The sequence below is a fragment of the Rhodamnia argentea genome, chromosome 5, assembly GCF_020921035.1.
Source record: "Rhodamnia argentea isolate NSW1041297 chromosome 5, ASM2092103v1, whole genome shotgun sequence".
NCBI classification, from domain to species: Eukaryota; Viridiplantae; Streptophyta; class Magnoliopsida; order Myrtales; family Myrtaceae; genus Rhodamnia; species Rhodamnia argentea.
The window spans coordinates 19,641,887-19,659,797 of NC_063154.1; the positions used below are offsets into that span (position 1 = coordinate 19,641,887).

General features: G+C 39.9%; 2 protein-coding genes and 1 non-coding gene across 5 annotated transcripts; 1 reads left to right on the top strand and 2 right to left on the bottom strand.

The window, feature by feature from the left end:
• The first annotated feature begins 1,697 nt into the window (after nucleotides 1-1,697).
• LOC115737145 (prostaglandin reductase-3) lies at nucleotides 1,698-12,514 on the top strand. Of its 3 annotated transcripts, XR_004014983.2 has the most exons (19): nucleotides 1,698-2,060; nucleotides 2,420-2,593; nucleotides 2,691-2,872; nucleotides 3,103-3,208; nucleotides 3,351-3,427; nucleotides 4,796-4,883; nucleotides 5,219-5,405; nucleotides 6,111-6,237; nucleotides 6,961-7,041; nucleotides 8,168-8,269; nucleotides 8,410-8,505; nucleotides 8,688-8,762; nucleotides 9,678-9,797; nucleotides 10,591-10,719; nucleotides 11,187-11,264; nucleotides 11,441-11,527; nucleotides 11,844-11,930; nucleotides 12,046-12,149; nucleotides 12,300-12,514. XR_004014983.2 is itself a non-coding variant. In XM_030669137.2 (18 exons), the coding sequence occupies exons 1-18, from the start codon at nucleotides 2,006-2,008 to the stop codon at nucleotides 12,094-12,096; spliced, it is 1,902 nt and encodes a 633-aa protein (XP_030524997.1). In that variant the 5' UTR covers nucleotides 1,698-2,005; the 3' UTR covers nucleotides 12,097-12,514. The 3 variants fall into 3 exon arrangements, 1 of the variants encoding a protein (XP_030524997.1); XM_030669137.2 differs by having other exon boundaries at nucleotides 12,046-12,514; XR_007198413.1 differs by lacking the exons at nucleotides 12,046-12,149; nucleotides 12,300-12,514 and having other exon boundaries at nucleotides 11,162-11,264; nucleotides 11,844-11,906.
• On the bottom strand, nucleotides 7,303-7,497 carry LOC115737261. The gene has a single exon (XR_004014999.1). It is a non-coding gene; the product is annotated as a U2 spliceosomal RNA (small nuclear RNA).
• Nucleotides 12,515-12,564: 50 nt separating the features above from the next.
• On the bottom strand, nucleotides 12,565-15,980 carry LOC115737148 (B3 domain-containing protein Os06g0194400-like). The gene is made up of 7 exons (XM_030669141.2): nucleotides 15,665-15,980; nucleotides 15,439-15,546; nucleotides 14,755-14,789; nucleotides 14,505-14,667; nucleotides 13,758-13,964; nucleotides 13,412-13,577; nucleotides 12,565-12,793 (listed from the first exon to the last, which is right to left on the bottom strand). Exons 1-7 carry the CDS (start codon nucleotides 15,809-15,811, stop codon nucleotides 12,783-12,785), a joined length of 837 nt encoding a protein of 278 aa, XP_030525001.1. The 5' UTR covers nucleotides 15,812-15,980; the 3' UTR covers nucleotides 12,565-12,782.
• Between the last annotated feature and the right edge of the window lie 1,931 nt (nucleotides 15,981-17,911).

The window sequence follows — 17,911 nt, forward strand, 5'->3', positions numbered from 1 at the left end:
GGCATAAAATGTTACTCATACAACATAAAATATTTCTAAAAGAGAACTTTACTGTCTATTACATTATTCAGTGTTGATGACTTCTATGACTGAAGTTGCCAAACATAGAGTAGGAAAGAAGAAAATCCATGTGAAAGAGTGGGCCCTTCTTCATATGAGTAGCAAACATAGGATGAGCAGTAACAAGAGAAGGAGGTAAAGAGACGCATGGCTTCGCTCCACAAAATTGCAGCTGCACTGATTGCGGCTCCTCTGTTCGTGCAGCGTCATGAGAGGTGATCCGGACGTAACGTTCGCGTACAAAATCTGCAACGGAGGCACCAGTACGACGTGGGCGTACAATGATTCCGTCCATGATTTCCTTCGAGATATAGTCGACCAGACATCGAACTCCGCCTTATTCGGTTATCATGTCGCAAAGAACGAATTCTGGGCTCACGACTGCTGTGGCCACGGAGAACGCAACGAGATACTCGCTCGTCGAGATTGCGACACGTGCTTGCGCGATGCGAAGCAAATGATGCAGAGTGATTGTGCAAGAAGCGCCGGCGCTCAATTTCAGCTTCAACACCTTAGAATTAGGTATGAGAATGATCAATTCTATGAAGGTTAAGTCGGGCGCTCTCGTGTAAAGTTAGAATCACGCTTCTATATAGAAATGCATCTGAGTATGACCAAATTTACAGCAATAATCTATCGTGGTCGGACAAAGTGTTCTTGAGAAGCTTCCGGCTCTCGAATAATTTAAGGAGCATCGTGATCTCTTGTTATTCTCTTTCTACATATCCAATACAAGTGATCTCAACTTGTTTGGTTTCTAATGCCATCAATTATCTAAACAGACGGCTACACTTTGTCGTGTTTAATCCAGTGGCACAAGCACCGAGGTCTGTCTAAACTAAAGGTTCATAAAAGATCATACAAGGGTATGAGCCGGTTAAATCCATGTCCTTGGTCCATTCAAGTGGCCCCGACCCAAATTATAAAAATGTGTTTTTAAAAAAAAAATTAAAAAATAAATAATTTCAATATGAGTAGGACTATATTTGACTTGATCCACCCTTTTAACCCCTCTGCTCGTCGTTCAATTCCATGCCTTTGTGTTTCCGATTTTTGTAACCTCGTTTTTTTTAAATATTTTGCAACATTTATGTTTATTGTAGCAAGCAATTCATGAAGTAGTACTATTGAGCTTATGTTCAATTCGTCTCTACGTGATCATCATCATCATCGTGGAGCAGTCTAGGGATTATTCAAACTTCTTTCATAAACTAATTTAATTACAAATTCGTGAGAAAAATTTACGTGCAAATTGCCTATGTTATGTTTTATCTTAAAGATCTTGTATATGTCTTCATGTTCTATGAAATAAATAGATTAATTATAAATTATGAATGATCTATATTCATTGTATTAGTGATGCTATATATGTTGACTTTATAGAGGCAAGAGTAAGTATTTGACTTAAATAGAAAATTGAGAAAAGAAATTATTTTCAAAAATATAAATTTTGTGTAATTACTAAATACATTTTTATTTCGAGAACAAATATCTTATACAATTACCAAATATATTTTGATTTTCTAAAATTCGTCCTGAGCAAAATTAGAAAAAAATCAATTCAGAACGTAATTGTATTTTGAAATCGGAATCTCGCCAAACGGCAATTGTTTCGCGTGGGAATGTAGCTTTGCGAGTCGTGATCGCGAGTTGTAAGGTCCGCCCGCGCCGGCGGCATCTTCGCCCCTCTCCTCCGGCCTGAACCGCAAGTGAACAAACGAGTGACGACGAGAACGCCGCCGTCACCCTCTTTCGCATCCTTTTCGGGTCGAACACCCCAGTGGGGCTCCACCGCGACCCCACCGACCGCGTTCTTTCCTGGTCTATCCCGACAAGCTGCACCAATCAATGAATCATTAGCCAACGGTTAAGCCGGTCGCTCTAAACTACCTTCTTCTTCTTCTTCTTCGAATCATCGTCGGACGGCAGAAGCACACTGCGCGCCATGGAGCTCAAGCCTGGCCTGTCGGCTCTCGTCACCGGCGGAGGTTCCGGAATCGGTAAAAAAAAAATCTTCCCTTCTACCCTTGTTCCGCGTCTCGGCTCCCGCTCTTTACCCCCGTCGCGTTGGGGAGCTGTTGATCGCAGTTCGAGCTGATTGAAAGCTTACGCGCCTGTCGAGTTGAGCTCGGTTCGGGACCCGTTCTTGCAGCTTCTGTTCTGAGCGATCGGTCTCACTCGACTACTGACTCCGAGCTCTTTGTCTTTTGTTTCCGTGGAATCTGATGTTGCCGATGTCGCGATTGATGTGTTTTAACCTTTGTCGCTAGTGGTTGTGTATTCATGGAAGCCGGTGCGCTGTGTGTATGTGTTGATGATTCGGGTAGTTATGATTGGCTTTGGCTTGGATGGTGTTCAGGTAAGGCTCTGACGATTGCGCTTGCGGAGAAGGGGATTTTCGTGACGGTGGTTGACTTCTCGGAAGAAAGGGGAAAGGAAGTGGCGTTGCTTGTTGAGGAGGCGAATTCCAAGTTCCACTCGAACTTGGGATTTCCATCTGCTATCTTCGTAAAATGCGATGTGTCCAACTCAAGTGAGTGCCTTGATTTCTCTGCTCATGAAGCTTTTTGGGATTCACAGGTTTACCTTAGTCCTGGAATTAAGTAACCTGGTGTCTTCCATGGAAGCAGGGGATGTTGTCAACGCCTTCGGGAAGCATGTTGCAACCTATGGGGGATTGGACATTTGTATTAATTCCGCTGGCATTAACACCCCAATCCCATTCCACACGGACCAGACAGATGGGACTCGTTCCTGGCGGCACGCGCTTAACGTGAATCTGGCTGCTGTCATTGACTGCACTCGCCTTGCGGTAAGACAATATTTTTCAAAAACTTAACTTGGTAATGCTGCAGTGACCAAGTTGAGCTTTGTGCATTTGCCTGAGATTATCATCTTGTATGCAAAAGTGCATATCCATGGTCTATTCTTTCTCTCTTCCTTTCCTCTTTCGGTTGGAGGGAGCAATGACAATTCTGATTGCTTGTGGATATTGCTTTACTGTGAGAAAACTAGCACAAAATGATCTGCACTTCTTAATAGATTAAGGCCATGGAATCTGCTGGGAGACCTGGTGTAATATTAAACATGGGATCTGCTTCAGGTCTTTATCCTATGTACTCTGATCCTATCTACTCTAGCTGTAAAGGTTAGTTCTCAGTTATAGCCTCCTTTTCATTATTCAATTTCAATTCCATTTCCCCAGTTACTCATACCTGACGGAATTCCTACACAAGTATCCCTCTGGTGATATCACCTTTTAACTATAAACAGACTATATGACACTGCAGGTGGTGTCGTCTTGTTTACCAGATCACTTGCACCCTACAAGCGCCGAGGAATTCGCGTCAATGTTCTTTGCCCCGAGGTACTGTATCAAATTAGAAGGTTTTGTGATGCAGTGTACTAGTGTAATTGAAACTCAGGAAGATTGCTTCTTTTGATTGGTATCTGATGCTGTTTAAAAGTCCTCAGCACTTGACATAGGCACTTTTAATGGGATGAATAACCATCTTCTTTTTGTTTTTCCCCCGAAGTGCTTAATTAATTGAAGATTCATTTTTCTGCTCTCAATTCCAGATTTGTTATGGGTGGGATTATCTTCTTCATGGATCTCAAATCTTGCTTGGATTTATCAGAAATTTCTCCTTTTTTTTTTTCGGCCGACAGAAATTTCTCCTTTATTAACCTCAATTTCAAGCAAGGTTATTATCATGACCGGATACTTGTGTGGACCTTATGGGGTAAATGACCCTTCTTCTGATGTTCGATAGTGTCACCCCTCTAGAGATGATCTCTCCATATGCTCATTTTAGATCAGGGAAGACAAATAATCTGCCAGTTGTTCTTCAATGCAGAATACACTCTGTTGTCCTGCTATGTTTCTGTATGTTAACACCTTATGAACTAAATTCATCATGGAGATTGAGAAACATTATTCTACAACAAATACCTAACTTAGTTTCTGTGTCAAGTATTGGATATCTCTGATTCCTTAGACTTTGTTTTTGGAGCAGAAAGCAGAAAAATATATGCCTGTGTTTTCTTAGTAACTAGTCTTACCACTGTTGGAGTGTCTGAAAAGAATTGAAATCTGGAGCTTGGAAGGGTGTTGCAGTTGATGAAGTCTTTAATTGGTTTGCTAAAAAGGTTCTCGTCCGTGAGGACAATAAACGAGCTCTCATGGATTTATCTAAGGAACTTCATGATTGCATTGCTAGTTTACGGAATTGTACTTGGTCTTTTGAGGGAATAAACTGTGTTAGCAGTTGTACTTGATCCCTGTAGACTGTAAAATAATATTCTAATCTCAGCTAGTCTATCTTTGTTTTTACCAATTCTTGCTTTTCATTTCCTTCAGACTGGTCATTTGGTCTATTGGGAGATGCTTTGGTGACTGTTTGATTCATTATCTTTAGTAAATTTCATTATTCCAATGCTGTAGATCAATGCGAAGCTTAATCATTGCTGAAAAATGTCGAGAATTCTCCTATGACATGGCCCTTTACTAGTGGTTTGTTTGATCGTTGGTTTAGCTTATATGTTGATGTTGAAATGTGATTCCTGTACTTAGTGGCAGAAGACATCTTGCTGCCTTTCCACTTATTTGTTTTTTATTAGGACAGTATAAAGGAGTATAGAATTTTGTTCTCCAGTTTTACCTGACCTGATTTCCTTTGCTCCAGAAAATTTATTGTGCTGTGTATAATAGTTGAATCCTTAACTACCAATGCAGTTTGTTCGGACAGAGATGGCCTTAAAGGTGGATTCTGAATTTATAGACTTGGTGGGGGGCTTTGTACCTATGGAAATGATAGTGAAAGGTACATCCATATATGATCTTCTCCACGTGCTTTACATCTTATCAGACGTATACATCACAATGAATGGAAATGAAAAGAGTTTTCATGTGGATGACAGAAACTCAATCTTATATTGCAATCGAATTTCTGTGCATTAGTCGTTTGCTCTGGACTTTGGAGCAGTTAAAGTTTCTTTTCTAAGAGATGCATACTGGTACGACTACAAAGTTTGTAGAAAAAGTTAAACAATTGCCATACTTGATTAGTGAGGGACTCATAGGACCCTGCTCCGAAGATGTGCTATCAAATGTAGAAGAGATCACTTCTGATGGCTATAGTCCACTTACACTTTCCAGGAGCTTTTGCACTTATCACTGATGAAAGCAAAGCTGGTTCATGTCTATGGATTACAAAGCGCAAAGGCATGCAATATTGGCCCAGTGCAGCAGAAGAAGCAAAATACCGAGTGCAATCCTTAGGTTCCAGAAGATCGTTGTACAAAGGACCAGTCAATTTGCAACTTCCTAAGAATTTTGAGAAAATGTGAGTGAAGATAATTTACTGTATCTTTGTGCGTAACTGAACTGTTTGACCTGAGTATTGTTTAGCTCTTATAACAAAAAACTGGACTGCTTAGGTATTGCATAGGTATTCTAGAGATTCCCTCTCTTGTTTATCTAGCATAAGTTAACAGCTACACTACCTCATTGCTCTTGTATAAGTGAAATGACAAATTAGGCTCTATGGTCTTCCATCTGTATGAGTCTTCTAAACAAACTTCTTTCACAGTTTGACCATGCTATATCATTTTATATCATGACGGCATATCTTTTCGTGGGGTGATTACCAGGGTACTGGGTACAGCTTTAACCATATCTTAGCTAACAACAATTTGATTCCCATCCCCTGTTTTTCTTCTTTCACTTTAAACATGCACAGAAAAGGAAGTCAACGTTTTGCCGAGTAAATCTGTGCATCAATGTGCAATTTGGATGTGAACAGTTGACTAAAGTAATTGTAAGCAATGAGTTACTGAACTTTAACGGGCTTGACATTCATATAACTGCAACAGCTGTATCTATTTACTGACATGTTTTATTATCTGGTATCTTATTCAATCCTGAATGGAATTATTTTCTTAAGCTTCTCTTCCTAAGCAACTACTTACAACTTATCAATTTTGTTTGGGAATATAAGCATTTTATCAATTGGATGATCAAATGATGTATTTTAAATTTTTATATTCAGTGTGGTTCACACCTTGACTCACAATTTCCGTGACGCTACCCGGACTGTTCGAATGCCTTTGAGGTTGCCAATTGACCCACAGCATGTCCTCGTAAAAATCCTATATGCTGGAGTAAATGCGAGTGATGTAAGTCCAAGGCTTCTTTTAACAAAATTAGCTTATTCTCATCCTTTATGATTGGTATTCTTTTAGTTTCAGGTTAACCTTTCTCATCCTCTTCTCATATGTACAGCTCTCTGTTGGCTGATCCATTTGTAAAACTATGCTTAAAACTTCAACTTAGCTTTTCTATATGTTACTGTAGTAAACATCAAAAAGCAAATTGGAACTTTGTAATGTGGCTTATATACAATTGATAGGACTTTCCCTTAATACAAGCCAACTTTGTTATCCTTTAGCCAGCCAATGGGTCGATAGATGACTGATAACTAGGTATCAAAGTTAGTGTTCCAATTTCTTGAGATGCATGCTGGTATAACTGGTTTTTTTCCTTTACAAAGAATCTTTTTTTCTCTTCAACTTCAGAAGTTTGTTATGTGTCTGAGGTTTTTGACTTGGGACTCAGCTTGCATGTTGAAGCCTATACAGAATCCATGTGTACTTCTAAAGCTCGTTTCTTTTGCAGTATTTAATTGAAAGAATTTATTAATACTCCACAGATCATCTTTTAGTAGTTGTTCATTAGCTAATTTTTATTGTCGCTATTTGACAGGCCCCAAACTGTTAGATCTGTGTGACTCATGTTAGATATTAGGAGCGATTATGAATGCTTATAGAGTTTTTTTTTGGTCCAATGCTTATAGAGTTAGCATATAGCTTTTTTAATATAAAATATCATGCTTTAAACAGGTGAATTTCAGCTCAGGACGTTATTTCGAAGGTGGAAAGGGAGATGTCGGGTCCCGTCTTCCTTTCGATGCTGGCTTTGAGGTCTGGTAAAAATCTAGTTGTGTCATGTTTTGCAATACATTTATATGGATTTTCTTGGCATAGTTTGTTGTTCCCCTAGCAGCATCATATATTTGTTATCAGGGATGATCGGTTACGGGTACATATGGATTCAGAAAATACTGGATCTCTCGGACCAGTAGAACTGGTTCCCAATTTCTAGAACCAAGGACCGGATAGACTGGTCCTGGGACCATGCTGGACCGATTGGTCCAGTTCCTGGACGATCCAATGGAACATGTGGAAGATTACGGTGATGCACTTGATGCACCGAATTCCAAGAACCAAGTTACATTTCATCTGAGTGTTTCCACTCCTTCAAAATCAAGCCTTTTCTCTTTACCTTCAAAAAAATCATAACGCTTCGAAAATTGTGTGAGCATGACCACACTTAACAGATACTACACTTGATCTTAGCCAAAAGGCCAAGAAAGGTATACTTTGGACAGGTGCATGGTTTGGCTTTTATTCACATCCCCTCTTACAATCTCTGCATGGCCGTTTGATGTGGGACTCTCGGCTTGAGGCCTTTGCATGGAAGGCTGGACACAACAACAGAGACAAGCCAAGAGTCCCAAATCGAAGGCGTTTGCATGGAAAGCCGGACACAACAACGGAGACAAGCCGAGAGTCCCATGTCCATAGCATTCACGTGGAAGGCTGGACACAACAATAGAGACAAGCTAGACATGGAGAGACCATAAGAAGGTTGTGAATAAAAGCCAAGCCATATGCCTGCCTAAAGCATTCCTTTCTCGGCCTTTTGGCTAAATATTTGCAACACATTGACATTGAGAAAAGCCTTGAACCGGGTCACTTTCATTCCATTATAGAAGTATCCCTAATAATTAAGAGTTTACGTGATTTATTTAAAAAAACTTAACAAATAAAATTAAAAGTTTAAAAAAATAATCGGTCTGTCTGGGTGGGCGGTTCCACCCGTAGAACCAGGAACCAGACCGGCTCCCCTAGGAACTGGACCGAACCAGCCGACTCAGTCCAGTCTGGGCGGTTCCCTGTCCGGTCGGTTCCTTTTGTTCACCTCTATTTGTTATACTCATAACCTCCATCGCTTGTTCAAATGGTATGTTCATGATTGACATGGCAGGCTGTGGGGATAATCGCTGCAGTTGGTGATCCTGTCAAGGACTTGAAAGTTGGCATGCCTGCTGCACTCATGACTTATGGAAGCTATGCAGAATTTACAATGGTAAAGTTCTATTGCATAGGGATATTTTAACGTCAATAGCTGGTTTGACTGTGGTTAATATCTTTCATAGCCTCTCAGCACTGCAAAGTCATGACATGGAGATCCATGTTTTGTTGTAATAAATATTGTATCTTTCACAGGTTCCAGCAAAACACGTCCTTTCAGTGGCCAGGCCAGATCCAGAAGTGGTTGCCATGCTTACTTCGGGGCTCACCGCATCTATTGCACTAGAAAAGGTCTGACTTTTATGCAATATAGCAAACTATCCTTTTCATTTCCTTTTGCAAATTTATTTGCTGGAGTTGTTGATTTCATTCATTTTGCTAGTCTAAGTACATTGAGACAATTACCTTCAGACATCTGATCATGTCTCATATGCCATATTAAAACTTGTGTTTTGCTCTTGTTGAAAATCTAGGCTGGGCAAATGGAATCTGGCAAAGTAGTTCTTGTTACAGCTGCCGCAGGAGGGACTGGGCAATTTGCTGTCCAGGTCTGTTTCTTATTCAGATTTATGCTATTAAATTAGTAGTATCAGATTTATGACAATGTGATTTTGCTACTATATTAGAATTGCAGAGGTCAGTATCGAGGGAATGAGATTTGACGATCTCTATCTGTAGCATTTCACATGATTTCAATTGATTGATGTCCAACAATTAGTCTATCAACAAGGTAACTTACTTAAGGTGCTGGAAGACGCCATGAATTAGGAAGTCGTGAAGTAAGATTGGTTGAAATAAAAATTTTGAAGAAGACCCTGCAATCAGGCCTAACTCTTAGAGGTCTGCTTAACTGGCTTTCTATCTACAAAGCTTGCCAAGCTGGGGGATCATTATTTTATTTTCCTTCATAACCTTGTTCTGGCTTGCTTGTCCACTTAAATGTTGCTCCTAATCTTTTCTTTAGTAGGTGAGTGTTCTTGTCATGATCAGCTAATGTGACGTCGTTAATGCATAATACAGTATGTAGGTGTTAGCTTATGTACCCTTCTGTCCCGAGTAGTCAAAACGAATCAAATTATACCCTCCTGCAAATTTAGGTGTTTGTGATCCAGACTTCTGGCTATCTAGTTGTCTATTTTTCCATTGTTTGAGATTGATTTTTCCAGTTGTAGATTTAGAAGAATTAAAAATAACCTTAAGTTGCTTTTGCATAATTGCATGTGGCCTTGTGCCCTTGCATTTATGATTCCGGATGTTTGCTGAGAGGGAAAATTGCTCTGCAGCTTGTTGATGTTATTGTTTCTAATATGTTAGCATTTTCTTCCACTATAGTTCCCCTTTTTCAGGGAGAGAAGAATCTCTTCTTTCTTAAGCAAGACACTGTGTATGCTTAACGATGTTCCTCAGCTGCTCGCATATTTTTACACTACTAAAAGTCACTTTGTCTATCGTAACCATTTCAGCTTGCAAAAATTGCTGGAAATACAGTAGTAGCAACCTGTGGAGGGAGGGAGAAGGCCATGCTTTTGAAAGAACTGGGAGTCGATCGTGTGATAGATTATAAAGCTGAAGACATCAAAACTGTATTGTCTCCTAAAATTCTGTCTCATCTGTTCTACTCTGCTTTTTGGACAGAATGTGGGGGTTGAGAAATCAAAGTAGCTAGTTATTTCTGGATAAGTTCACTGTCACGCACATCTCAGAGTAGCTAGTTATATTGAATAGTTAAAGTAAATGAGCATATTCATCCATATATGCACAGATCCTATCTTACCTGCTCGTGCAAAATTAACGTGTACCTGAAACCATGGAAGTTCTCTTTACCTTCAATGTTCATTTTATTGTTTAAATGTAGTGCTACTACATGGTCCTCATGCGAATCCTTTTGATATGGATCTACTTGGCTGGATGTGTAATCAATTCCTATCACCTATTCAAAGTCTCCAAAATAAATTTGGCCTTTCGTCAATAAATTGTCTTTGCCCCTCAAATGGGCTCTGGCGTCTGACTGCCAATGACACTATCCGCATTTTCAAGTTTAAATTCTCCTGTCCTCAAAAGAGCTGCAGAAGATAAATGGTGATGGTGTTATAGAACCTTGTTTTTTCTCATATACGACACTATGAAGTGAACACCAGTGTGCATTAGTAACTGGTTTACTCTGACAATTGCTACTTTCTATATCGTAACAATTCTTGTAGGATTATGTCTAGAGTCGGGACAGGTTTCTGCATTTTTTTTCTCTACTCTTTGGCTTAGTTTTTATATGAACTTCCATTTAGAATGAACTCATTTCTCATGATTTGCAAGATAATGAATGATCCTCAAGTAAAAGTTTATGTAGTGAGCTTTGTCTCTATCTTTTCCAATTTACAGGTTTTGAAGAAGGAATTTCCAAAAGGCGTTGACACAGTTTATGAGTCTGTTGGTGGGGAAATGTTTGATCTTTGTTTGAATGCCTTGGCCATATTTGGACGATTGATTGTAATTGGCATGATTTCTCAGGTATTGCCTCCTTATGTTGTTGACATCCGTCTGGGCCAGATCTTTTTATCATGAGTGTTCCAGCAATTGCAATATCAAACTTAGTTATCTTGATTAGGCCGTGCGGGAATTTGCACATTCTTCCTCTCACTTTCAGTGAGATACCAGCAAAAGGAAAGTTAGGTTTCTGAAGCTTTTTATAATTCTTGTGTAGACGTAATGCATGGTAGAAATTCTACGTCACATTACCGTGCTGCAGAGGGTTGCGAGACAGACATTAAGAAGTATTAATATGTACAATGAGAAATATCGGTTGGAGACGCTATTGAAATAAAGAAAAGTGTGCAAAGAGTCTTTATAGCAAGTTCTACATGTGGTCTCAGTTCCGTCAGTATGCACACTGTTCTAACATTCTTCATGCTTGACTATTAACTGTTGACATTTGTACATATTATTTAACCAGTACAAAACTACTACTTTGGTTGTAGTATCAAGGAGAGCATGGATGGACACCATCCAAGTACCCTGGACTCTGCGAGAAACTTCTGTCTAAAAGCCAAACTGTGGTATGTCTGATAATACTACTGCATCAAGGACAGTGATTGTACTCTACCTCAATAAATTTACTCTTAGTAATGCGCCAACTATATATCAGGAATAAGCATGGACTGTGTGAATCCTGTAGTTGGTTATGCCTTTCTCCCCTTGGAAGTGTCTAATATGATATTGACAATGTTGGCAGGCTGGTTTTTTCCTGGTACAGTATAGTAAATTCTGGCAGGAACATCTAGATAGACTTTTTAAACTCTATTCCCGAGGACAGCTCAAGGTACTACTCTGTTTTTGTTTTACTGTTATATGTTTCTTTTACTGCTGAGACTGGACTCTTCCATCATAGATCATACAGAACATTCATTTTATTAATTGTAGATATCTGTGCCTTTCACACAATGCAATGCCCTTGCCCTGTTATCTTATTCCTTCGGCCTTATTTTGGACATCTTGCAAGATTTTGAAATCCAAATCCATACCAAAAGTCACTGCCAAACTATATCTGTACAATCAGTTGGATGATTATCTCCGCGCCTAAGTCGCTGTTTCTGCCAAATTTCAAAGTTCGCCAAGACTCTTCTAATTGAATGCAGGTGGCCATTGATCCAAAAAGATTTGTGGGTCTCAATACTGTGGCAGATGCGGTTGAGTATCTTCATTCAGGTAGAAGTATTGGCAAGGTATGTACACCACAAACTCCATGGATATTTTGGGCACGTCATTTCGCAAATTCTATAACTATGTTTTTCTTTCGCTGCATAATATTTTGTGAATATGAACCAATTCTCATTCCAGGTGGTGGTTTGCATAGATCCAACTTTCACTAATCAAGTAGCAAGACTTTGAAGTCTGTTATCAAGCCTGTTTGATTGGCTTGTTAATATTTGTCAAAGTGAATTACAAAGGGGATCTGTTTGAAATAACGACCCAGATTGTATATCCTTCCAAGTGATTATTAGGGAACTGCAGTAAGAGACTTTGAGAAAATGAATGTTAATCTTCAGCATAAAATCCAAAAGGTTATAGAGGAATTGGGTGATAAATATGAATGGTCCATGGTTCTTGCCAGGTGACAGAAGCTGGTTAATTCTGACGATCCTGATGTGGTCATCCTCATAAGCAGAATCGTTGCACAAACTGATTACAATGTAATAAAGACATCATTTTTGTCATAAACAGATCAGTTGAAGGATCCCATTCAACACCCTGCTTTTTGTTCAGCTTGGTGTTGATAACATGGAGATCACTGTTTGATTCTTTTTCCTACCTAATGCTCTTAGTGTTCAAAAAACTAGTGATGTCGATACCGTACTGCCTAATTAACTGCATAATAAGTTTAGATGTTTCACACACAATGAAATCAAATGTGTCTTGTACAATTCGAAGGTGCAAATCGCAAGCATGTTGCTTTAAATTTTAGATAGAACACTACTGAAGGATACTGCTCCCATGACAAAATATGCCCAAAAGGAATGTCAGTCAGTCATATACCAGTCATAAGCACATGAACAAGGAACACCTTGCACTCCTGTTCACTTTCTACCTGTCAAAACATCAAAGTAGTTACAACTCTGAGAGGAAGAGGGAATAGTACATGTATTGAGGATGGGAGGCATTGGCAATTTCACACCCCAGGCTATTGATCGAGTTATAACCTCATGAGAGCTAAGAGGAATTATAAAACTCTTTGCTGTTCTGTTCACTTTTGGATGAACAGAATGTTTCACCAGTTTCATTTGTCGTGATGTGTCACGATATTGTTATGTGTAGATGTAATATTTCATATTTAACTAAATACAAATGCTAAAGTTTTTCATGCCCAGATGAACGAGATCATTACACTATCTACTTAGGGAGAGTAGGAATTTCTCTTGGTAATCTCATTCTGATAGATATGTTTGGTTTGCTGATGGTAAAACTTGAAACCAAAAGTGAGCCAAGGAATATTGGAGGCAAACTCGTGATACTTAATAATGTTTAGCATTAATCTGTCACTCTTTATGGCTTGCTTCATAAACTGTTCGCATTTGTTATATTTCCCCTAGTCCTCTTTGTTAGAATTGGCAACAGCCTTGCAGTAGTGATTCAGATAGTGAAAAGCCATTGGTGCAACACAACTAAGTCGAATATTTCAAAGTTTGAAAGAACAGTAACTCCTTACTTGCTCTAATCCGTTTGGCGCTCCTGGTTAAGTATGGGACATCTGCTTCCCTTTCCACCTCCTTATGGCCTTCTGCCGCCTTCTTCTTTTCAGGGTCTTTTGCTTCCTCCTCTTCAGTGACTTCTGCTTCCTTCTCCTCTGATTCATAGGCTCTGATGATATGTACCTGGAGAAAGGCAAGTACTAATTTGTGAAGCCAGCATAAAAACTGAGGCGTTAATTTGGCTGTTTCATAAAAAAATGGATGGTTAAAATGCCCAGCAAGCAAAATTGTCAGTTTAGTAGATAGTAGCAATCTATCTACGATTCATCCATGCATGGCCGGGGCTTAGGTTCAAAAGACTACCTTAAATGTCAATGGCTCGATCAGTTGAAACACCAGAGCATCTCCATCGACAAGATCGTGAGCGATGGAGAAACCTCTCCACCCACCACTAAGCCCATTTTTTTCGATGAGATACTTCGTCTCAAACTCTTCTCCATCCTCGTCCACAAGAGTCACGGTGTCATCACGGTGAGGGAGATGCTTGCGGCAGAAGTCATGTTGAAGACTCTTGAAAACATTGGAGACAAATCATCCATTAGAAGCACTGACAAATAGCTTTATCAGCTTCTAAGGAACAGAAATAGATCAATCACAACATATCTCATGCTGCTTCAAAGTGGTAAGTTAGTGCTTGTTGAACTCTTCCACTGTTATATTCATGACCAAGAATCATTCAGTCTTCTATCCTTCAGTCTTCTTTCCTTCAAACTAATCACACATGACTGTATCAAATCTCGAAAGTACTCTTTTCCATTACTTGACCAAGCATCCACCGCGCGATTTTCTTCTCTCTCATGAATTCCATACAAGTGGATGGATGATTCGGTGTTTACATGGACATATATCTGTATTAATTCGTCAGATCGTTTTGTTTCTCATGTCCTTAGTCTTTCCAAGTCAAAGGAACGGCCTAACACATGCTACAGAATTGGCAAATCGGGGCAAGGATGCAGCTGACATGGCACAACAGATTCCTACATATCATCATTCGAAACAGAATGTGAAACTTGTTACGCTATAGAAAAGAAATCGTGTCAATTTGCTTACCAGCCAAAAGCCTCCTGTGACATGGGACTGAAGCATGGGCTTGATGAAGCTCGGGAACTCTGCATCTAAACTAGATTGAAGCTGCTCTGCTCTCTCAATGGCATATGCCCTTATGGCATCAGAAGCATATACCCTGTTCGACAGGTCTCTTCGCGAATAGCTCCTACTCGAAAATCAGAAACTTCAGATACTTTACTCGGGAATGTACAATCGAATGCGGGAAGGAAACCAGTGAGTTCTTGTCACTAACCTCCTCACTCTTTCCAAAGGGCCGATTTCGAGTACCTGCAAAGGGGTGTACTCAGGTTATCCCCACATGAAAGAGGAACGTACAACCAACTTTCATTGACGCTCCATCACAGAAACAGATTAAAATACCGCATTCACGTCTGTACTACTACGGCTAATTACACTTCCTCAATCAAAGTTTAGCCTTTTCAACCCCTTCGAATTTGTAACATTTCTTCTGATATTTAAGCACCGACTTGACGTATGATGCCAACGGGACAGCCAATCGTGCTGCAAAAAATTCAACCAGTCTCTACCTAAATGGCATTTCAACACCCGGATTCAACAGATGACTTCCTTAATCACTGGTGAACCATCTCTAGTATCTAGTGAACAATCAATGTGTTCATCGCAAGTTCGCAATAGCTCAAAAGTTGACATCTTTGTAAGCTACACAGCAATATTGGACATTTATACGTTCCCAATGTCGTGAAAGTTACTGTCCAAAGTTCCAACCATAAGCTGAAATCTTCACATCAAACATATCAGTTGAAAATGCACATCAGGGTGCGCATCAAAAGAGGCCCTTTTTCTTGGGATGGCTTAACTCCTGGAACTTAAGCTGAAGATTACCCATAACAACCATGTGTGTGTCTCTGTGTGTGTGTGTGTGTGTGTGTGTGAGAGAGAGAGAGAGAGTTCTCACATCCTTGTAGTTAGGAGCCGGTTTGTTCGCCGTGCGGCCGGAGCGTCTCACGGGCACGGAAGATGGCTCCGACTGCTTTCGAGGAGTCCGCATCTTGCTCTGCTTCACCTGCTCACATTGTACACACTCTGAAGCAAACGAAAATACACAAGCACAAACTAAAACAGAGAGAGAGAGAGAGAGAGAGAGAGAGAGAGAGAGAGAGAGAGAGAGAGAGAGAGAGTACTGGGGTGGACTTAGGGGAAGTGGGGACGAGGGCGGCGGCGAGCTTGTTGAGACGGAGCTCTTCCATCCTCTTCTTGTTCTCTTCCATCCTCTGGCGACGGCACTCCTCGTAGTCCCTCTTCTTCGACCCACCATCCATCTTCCCCATTTTTCCTTCGAATCCTCGCACCCCGGATCTCCTCCCGTCGTGGGTTACCCAATGGAATGGCGAGCTTATCAGAGAAGAAGAAGATGGAGAGAGAGAGAGAGAGAGCGATAGAGAGGCTTCGGACACAGTAGAAGCAGAGCGTGGCGCTTGGGCGCGCAAATGACAGAGTTGGGCTGCTTTTTAACTTTTTTGAGTTCAAAAATGCTCGCTGCCCCTTTCCATTTCTTTAATGCCTTTTTGTTCGGCAGGAAATGATGGAGCCTTATGTGACGGAGGGAAATCCTTAAAATAACAGTACTTCAGAATTTTTGAACAAAGGGACAACCTTTTCTTAAAAAAAAATTGCGATTTCAGTTCATGTCTTTATCGAATAAAATTATCATCATATCGTATGAAACTTTCTCCGTAAAAACACTAGGTTGAGTCCAATCAAGTACAGCGAAACAAGGCCTTTTATTGTCTTAAGTCTCATTAAATGCGACGAAATACTTTTCTTTGCCCCCCTTTGGATTCACCAGAAGCTGACAAAGTTTTGAAGATTGTCGTCTCGGGTAGCATCTAAGGCGACCGAACCGTGATTTGGTTGTTGCCTTAGGTCCAACCAAAGGCAACAAAGTATCTCCTCCCCTCGAGATGTATTCAAGGCGACAAAATCATGATTTATAGACAAAATCACGAATCAATGGCGACAAAGTATGAATTTTATCGCTCAAGTTTGACTTAAGGCGACGAGACTCTGTTTTTGTCGCCTTTGGAAAACCTGAAGCGATGACAGTTGGTCCGGTCGCCTAACATCAGGGTGTTCTTTCTTTCTTGTTGTGATTCCTAAATCATTGGTTGTTTAATTTCCTAAAGGATGCTGTTATTACTACAATTTGTTTATGATGCTCGCTTTGATGCCATAACTTTTTAATTGATCATTCAAGTCCATAGTTTCTCGATCATTCAACCGACATTGCCCACTTGTGTTATTAGAAACTCGGGAAAGATTTCAACACTCGAGATATAGATCGGACAAAGTTAATTGGTAACAGAAATTTGCTTGAAATTCGGAAATCAGGTTGAATTTGCTCCATAAACCAAACCTTAAACCCAAAACCACTTTTAAAAAACAAAACTATGTGCAATTTTTTTTCCCCAGGAAAACCTTAGCCCCAAATTCCAATTTCGATTTGAACGAATTGTTCAGCGAAAGGCGTCCCATCTCGTCCAAGCGATAGCCAAGGCATTGGTGAAACCAAACATGAGCCACGGTTTGACGTCAAGGTTAGTTGTGGAGAGAGGGGGTGTCCGAAGTGAAGCTTTGGTTTTGGTTTGCAATTGAAAAGAGGGGCTAGGGTGTGAATTGCAACCTAATTTAGTCCCAAATCCTCAAATTGAAGGCTAAATAGGGCTTAAAATGACCTCGTTTTAAAACCTTTTTCCAATAGCCGTGTAACATAGTTTAATATTGAATTTCATGCCGTGCAAGGTTTTTAGAAAACGGAAACCGTCGGTGCAACTTAAGTGAACATTTTTTTAAAAGCCATGACACTTAATTGATCACTTAAAAAGTCATGATACCAAATTGTGAAAGTTATGGCAACTTTGGTGTTTTTTCCCCATTCTACTCCATGAAATTTCAAGTTTACTTCCAGACCTCCAAACCAATTAAACAATCTAGTTTGGGTCATCCTGCATATAGTTTTTAACTTCTTTTTGTAAGCGATTAACGTAAAATTTATGCGAAAATTCATCATATATGAAATCATTGATCTTCATGATTTTCACGATCAATAAAGATGAAGACATACCTTTCTCCATAGTAATTCTTCAAGAACAATCGACACGTAAGTCAAAGACGATGAAGACTTGGTTTCTCTCCCTTAACTATCCGTTCTTTCACGTTATTTCTGATGGAGAGAGACAATCGTTATATTACGTAATTATCGTCTGCTCGTTCATAGGGTGCAGAGAGAACCAAACTTCTTTTAAACTTGAAACGTTATCCAAAATGTGTCTCTTCAAGAGGTGCATTCCATCAAAGCACATCAGAATCGCACATTTTCAATTGTATTCTTTCATAACCAATATAAATTAATTATAACATGAAATAATTAT

Coding starts and splice junctions, on each gene's coding strand:
- LOC115737145 (XM_030669137.2), top strand. CDS start 2,006: ATGGAGCTCAAGCCTGGCCTGTCGGCTCTCGTCACCGGCGGAGGTTCC. Junction 5,406..6,110: donor CCTAAGAATTTTGAGAAAAT/GTGAGTGAAGAT, acceptor TTTTATATTCAG/TGTGGTTCACACCTTGACTC. Junction 8,506..8,687: donor CATCTATTGCACTAGAAAAG/GTCTGACTTTTA, acceptor TTGAAAATCTAG/GCTGGGCAAATGGAATCTGG.
- LOC115737148 (XM_030669141.2), bottom strand. CDS start 15,811: ATGGGGAAGATGGATGGTGGGTCGAAGAAGAGGGACTACGAGGAGTGC. Junction 15,547..15,664: donor CTTCCCCTAAGTCCACCCCA/GTACTCTCTCTC, acceptor CAATGTGAGCAG/GTGAAGCAGAGCAAGATGCG. Junction 13,965..14,504: donor TCACAGGAGGCTTTTGGCTG/GTAAGCAAATTG, acceptor AATGTTTTCAAG/AGTCTTCAACATGACTTCTG.